This window comes from Octopus sinensis, linkage group LG22 (genome assembly GCF_006345805.1).
Source record: "Octopus sinensis linkage group LG22, ASM634580v1, whole genome shotgun sequence".
NCBI lineage: Eukaryota > Metazoa > Mollusca > Cephalopoda > Octopoda > Octopodidae > Octopus > Octopus sinensis.
Genome location: NC_043018.1, coordinates 23,960,839 through 23,966,838, shown reverse-complemented (window position 1 = coordinate 23,966,838; position 6,000 = coordinate 23,960,839). Strand labels below are relative to the sequence as shown.

General features: G+C 38.4%; 1 protein-coding gene across 13 annotated transcripts in view; it reads left to right on the top strand.

Moving 5' to 3' along the window:
* The first annotated feature begins 2,976 nt into the window (after window positions 1–2,976).
* LOC115223204 (caspase-8) overlaps window positions 2,977–6,000 on the top strand; it is a 45,348-nt gene continuing 42,324 nt past the window's right edge. For all 13 annotated transcript variants that reach the window (XM_036512131.1, XM_036512130.1, XM_036512132.1 and 10 more), the window contains exon 1: window positions 2,977–3,122. In XM_036512131.1, coding sequence (XP_036368024.1) covers window positions 3,110–3,122 — 13 coding nt within the window. In that variant the 5' untranslated portion in view covers window positions 2,977–3,109. The remainder of the gene's footprint in view (window positions 3,123–6,000) is intronic.

Sequence of the window (6,000 nt, the reverse complement as noted above, 5' to 3'; positions counted from 1 at the left end):
CAGTCATTGCCTCCGTGAAACCCAACACTCAAAAGCGTGATCATTGTGATCGTTGCCAGAGCAGCCAACTGGCTTCCATACCCGTGGCATGTAAAAGGGCACCATTTCGAGCGTGATCGTTACCAATGTCGCTTCACTGGCACGTGTAAAAGATTCAAGCGAGGTCATTGCCAGTACTGCCTGACTGGCCCCCGTGCAGGTGACATGTAAAAAGCACCCACTTTGGCTCACTGCTTGAAAATTGCTCTTTACGTGCCACCAGTGTAGGTGACAGTTATGTGATGCCATCATCAGCCATGACTATGATTTCACTTGGTTTGATGGGTTTTCTCAGACACAACATACCACCAAAGGTTTTTGGTTACTTGTCATTGCCTCTGTGAAGCTCAAAGTTTGAAGATCATGCTTCGCCGCCTCATCCCATGTCTTCTTGGGTCTACTTCTGCCACAGGTTCCATCCATATTTTGAGATTTGCACTTCTTTACACAGCCATCCTTGTCCATACACATCACATGACCATAACAAACAATTTTAAGAAATTCATATACCATAAATAAATATGATTTAAAAATTTTAAATATTGAAAAACCATTTCGATGACTGGCATCCGTGCTAGCGGGGTGCAAAGAGCACCATACGAGTGTGATCGTTGACAGAGCGGCTATTCGAGTATGATCGTTACCAGCGTCACCTTACTGGCACTTATGCCTGTGCTAGTAGGGTGCCAAGAACACCATCTGAGCGTGATCATTGTGATCGTTGCCAGAGCAGCCAACTGGCTTCCATACCCATGGCATGTAAAAGGGCACCATTTCGAGCGTGATCGTTACCAACGTCGCTTCACTGGCACCTGTGTCGGTGGCACGTGTAAAAGATTCAAGCAAGGTCATTGCCAGTACCACCTGACTGGCCCCCGTGCAGGTAGCATGTAAAAAGCACCCACTACACTCTCGGCTTGGTTGGCGTTAGGAAGGGCATCCAGCTGTAGAAACTCTGCCAGATCAAGACTGGAGCCTGGTGCAGCCATCTGGTTGCCAGCCATCAGTCAAAACCGTCCAACCCATGCTAGCATGGAAAATGGATGTTAAACGATGATGATGATGATGATGATGATTTCCGCATTGACCTCCAGATAAGGCATCAGAGGACTCTGTCAAAGGCTTTCTCCTAGTCAACAAAGACCAAGTACAGAGGTTTATCTTTGGCTATGTATTTCTCCTGCAGCTGCCTCACCAGAAATATAGCATCAGTGGTGCTTCTCCCTGATGCCATATTTCTGGTGAGGCAGCTGCAGGAGAAATACATAACCAAAGGCAAACCTCTGTACTTGGCCTTTGTTGACTTGGAGAAAGCCTTTGACAGGGTCTCCTGATCCCTTATCTGGTGGTCAGTGTGGAGACTAGGGATAGACGCATTGTTGATGAGAGCTGTACAAGCTATGTATAGAGATGCTACCAGTAAGGTGAGGGTTGGCATTGAGTACAGTAAAGAATTCAGGGTACAAGTAGGGGTTCTTGAAGGATCAGTGCTCAGCCCCCTCTTGTTCATCATAGTCCTCCAGGCAATAACAGAAGGATTCAAGACAGGCCCCTCTATGCTGATGACCTTGCTCTCTTATAGCTGAATCAGTAACTGAACTAGAGAAGTTCTAGGTATGGAAGGACCTTAGAGTTAACCGAGCAAAAACCAAATTCTTAGTAAGTAGGAAGGCAGACAAATCACAAATCCCTTCAGTTAGATGGCTCTGCTCAATCTGTAGAAAAGGTGTGGGTAGAAACTTCATAAGATGCACCCAGTGTAAGCTTTGGACACAAAAGGTGCTGTAATATCAGATAAAGGTGTGGGTAGAAACTTCATAAGATGCACCCAGTGTAAGCTTTGGACACAAAAGGTGCTGCAATATCAGATGAAGGTTAACATGGAAACTAGCTTTTGTATGTGGAAGATTCACAGGTACAATAAATACAGAAAATAGACTCCATCAACTGCCAGTGGGTAAAGCTGGAGGTGGTAGATAGCTTCCGTTAGATAGGTGATCAAGTTAGTAGTGGAGGTGGATGCTCCGAGAGCATAGCTGTGAGAATAAGATTAGGATGGGCAAAGTTCAGAGAACTCATACCCCTGCTGGCAACAAAGGGCTTCTCAGAGTGAAAGGCAAATTGTTTGATGCCTGTGTGCAAACAGTTATGTTGTTGCCAGACATAGGATCTTCCAGCAGCCACCCTCTTGACCCAGGGCAGCACTACCTTAATTAATTCTACCCTTTTTTTTGACAATATATATATATATATATATATATATATATATATATATATACAAGATAAGAAAATGGAGAAATACATCTAAATCAAATATCAATTACCAGATAATACTCATGTATATATGTATATGTATATATATATGTATATATTTTATTTTTATCTAGTTTCAGCTCACAAGCTGTGGCCATGCTGGGGCACCGCCATATATATATATATATATATATATATATATATATATATATATATATATATATATGTTTGTGTGTGTGTTGTTGTATGTGTGTATTTGTCCCCCCCTACATCGCTTGACAAACGATGCTGTTGTGTTTACACCCCCGTAACTTAGCGGTTCTGCAAAAGAGAACGATAGAATAAGTACTAGGCAGGCTTACAAAGAATAAGTTCTGGGGTCAATTTGTTCGATTCGATTAAAGGCGGTGCTCTAGTATGGCCGCAATCAAATGACTGAAACAAATTAGAGAGAGAGAGGGGGGAGAGAGACAAGTGGATTGCGGTGGTAGTGAAAATTAACAGGACGTACAAAATACAATTTCCAGATGTATGATTAACAACAGGATTTTAATAACTTTCAATGCGAATTGCTGTAGTTTCATCTGCAATACTCACAATGCTAAAAAAACAAAAGGGTACAACTGTGGTGAGCGTATTATTTAACGATTGCTGATGTAGCTGCTGTTTCTAGCAGTCGAACCAGGAAGTGAATTTGTTACACTTTTTGAAGGGAGATAACTTTAAGGGGAGAAATCGCATAGATACCACGAAAACTTTTAATCCTGGGGAAAAAATAAATCCAACTTTATTCCCGAATTGAATTTCTGATGGATTGATGTCTCACACAGGTAAAGGATAATGAAGTTCTTTTCTATCATGATATAAGGTTGTCCCAAAAGTTCGTAGAAAGTCTTGGAAAATAATGGTCTTTATTTTGAGGAATAATTTTTGTTGTTTTTGTTAGTACTTGGAGAGTAAAAATTCAATTTTCGCAAGTGTTTACGAACTTTTGGGACAACCTAATATTACATATTTTCATAACTGCTTTCCTTTTATTTCTATAAAATATTTTATTGATGGGGCTAATTCAGTTTTGCAACTCCTCTTGAAAAATACATTTTTTGAAAAATTTTTTCCGGATTTCTACGTTTTAGACGTCGGAGATTACGAATATGCAAAAACAAAAAAAAATTTAAATCCCCGCCCCGCATTTAAAATTTAGAACTTTTTCGAAATTTTTTCCCGAGTGTTTTAGGTGACGGACATTCCTAATATGCAACAAAGCACGTTTTCAAAATTTTTAATTCCATAAACACGGATATGTGTATAGAGAGATAGATATGAATGTCTTCCTGGTTCTACAAACACAAGTAACACTGTCTTCTACAGGACCGCCGCATTTAGTTCACAAATATATTTTATAAATAAATGGGCAGGGATAAATAGATAGACAGGTACATATATAAATGGATGAAAAAGTTCAAAATTTAAAATTGGGGGAGGGGGTGAATTTTTAGCACTTATTAAACTTTATAACGTTAATTATTAAACATTGCTTGTTTCTCATAAAATGGTGTGTATTTACATTAAATTATCATTATTTAATTTATATTACATTATTATTATTATTTAAGGCAAACAATTATTTAAGTAAAACGCAAATTCTTTTCACTTTAATGTTGTCTGTATTTAATTTTGATTTTTATATGCTCGTCAATTCGCTACGGCTCCCTTTAAAGTGAACAAAGTAGAAGATTAAGAGTAAAATTGAAAATTTTAATAGGGGCGGGGGGAGAGAGGGGGGATGAACTAAACAACTTTTTTTTGCATATTCGTAATTTCTGTCACCTAAAATGTAGGAGACCGAAAAAAATTTTCCCCCAAAATGCATTTTTCAAGGAAAGGTGCGATAAACGCAATGTTATTGTATATATATATATATATATATATATATATATATACTTTATTTTAAGCAGCAGAAAATTCAACAAAATCTGTTACTCTGAGTTTCTCGTTGCCGTTCATCAGACATAGCAAAAACTGTCTGATGAACGGCAACGAGAAACTCAGAGTAACAGATTTTGTTGAATTTTCTGCTGCTTAAAATAAAGCATATTACTCTACTACTGGTATTTGAGTACTCTTTTTTCCACTTGTTTCACATTATGTGTTTACTCCGGTATATATATATATATATATATTATATATATATATATATATATATATATATATATATATATATATGGGCCAACAGGTTGTTGGGATCTGACGATACGCCATAAAACTAAACTGTTTATGGACGGGAAACCTAAGGTAATCCCATAAACCGATCTTCCCTATTTTTAATATATATGTGTGTGTATATATACATATATTACATATTTATACATGTATACATATATTATATACATTTCTATGTGTGTCTATATGTGCGTGTGTAACGACCTCGAACCCACAAGTGTAAACAAGAGAGACAGAGAAAGGCAGAAACAAGGAAAATGCCACTTATATTTTAACACTATACAAATATTTCTTTCAAAAAACTTTTCTTTTAATTTTTCTAAATTTAATTATTTAATCGTTACAGTTGAAAAGGTCTCAAAATGACCGAAACCGGTATTGAAATGTTCTTTATAAAATTATTTTAGCATTTTCTATCTTGACTTGTTTTTTCATATATATATATAGATGCAGTTCCGGCAGCCGGGGGTGTTTGTCTCCCCTTCGTAAATGTATATAGGGACACAGGGGAAAATGTGTCAAAGCCATCAGGAGGCGTTCGATTCTTCCTAGGGCTATACAGCGGTGGTGTACCCCCTACTGTCACGTTCTTGTTAGATTGACAGTATACAACCATTCTATCGCCCCACCACCGTACATGTCTCTACAAGAGATTTAGAAATTCAATATTTCTTATTTTGATAATCAGTGAATAGACTTCACTGAATATAGATATATACAATAGTGAAGTCGAAGCAAATATCACCAGCCGACCTATGTTTTTTGGAGTTGGAGATTTTGAAAATGCAAGACCAGACGTATGCGAGAGCAGCAGGCAGAGGCCTGGTTGCGAGTGAACTAGAAATGGAAGAAGTGGTAGTCGAGAAGAAGACTTTAGAAAAGTATTTCGACAGTTTGAAGAGGGAGGGTAACTGCGTGAGAGTCACACCGTCCGAAGAAGAAGAAAACAATGCGGAGAAACGTATGATAACATACAGGACATGGTGTGTGGCGTCAAGAAAAATAGAAGTAGCAGAGACGGAAGAAATAGAGAAATGTCTGCAAGGAATTGAGGGTGAACCTACCTTTTTCAACAGAGGATGGAAATATGCCACAGTGGTGGTACACTTTAAAAATGAAAATGAAGCAAGAAAGAATGCGACAAAGATTCTGAAATCTGAAAGTTGGACTTTATTACCTAGTTACTGCGGAAAGAGGGCAGTCAGAATAAGAATTAGTAGGATTTCGCCCGAACTTAACATGGAGAGGATATTAGCGGCAGTAGTTTTCAACTGCAAGGAAAGTGTAGAAGTGTTGAAGGTGGAGAAGTCAACAGAAGTTAAATGGTGGGGATATGCGGTGCAGGTTCTGGCACATATAACCATGCCAGACCTGTACAACATCCCGGAGGAGTTGGTCTTCCCTGATGAGACACGGTTTAGAGTCGTGGTAGAGGGAAGACCCCCAGTCTGTTATAATTGCAAATTAAGAGGCCACATGAAGGAT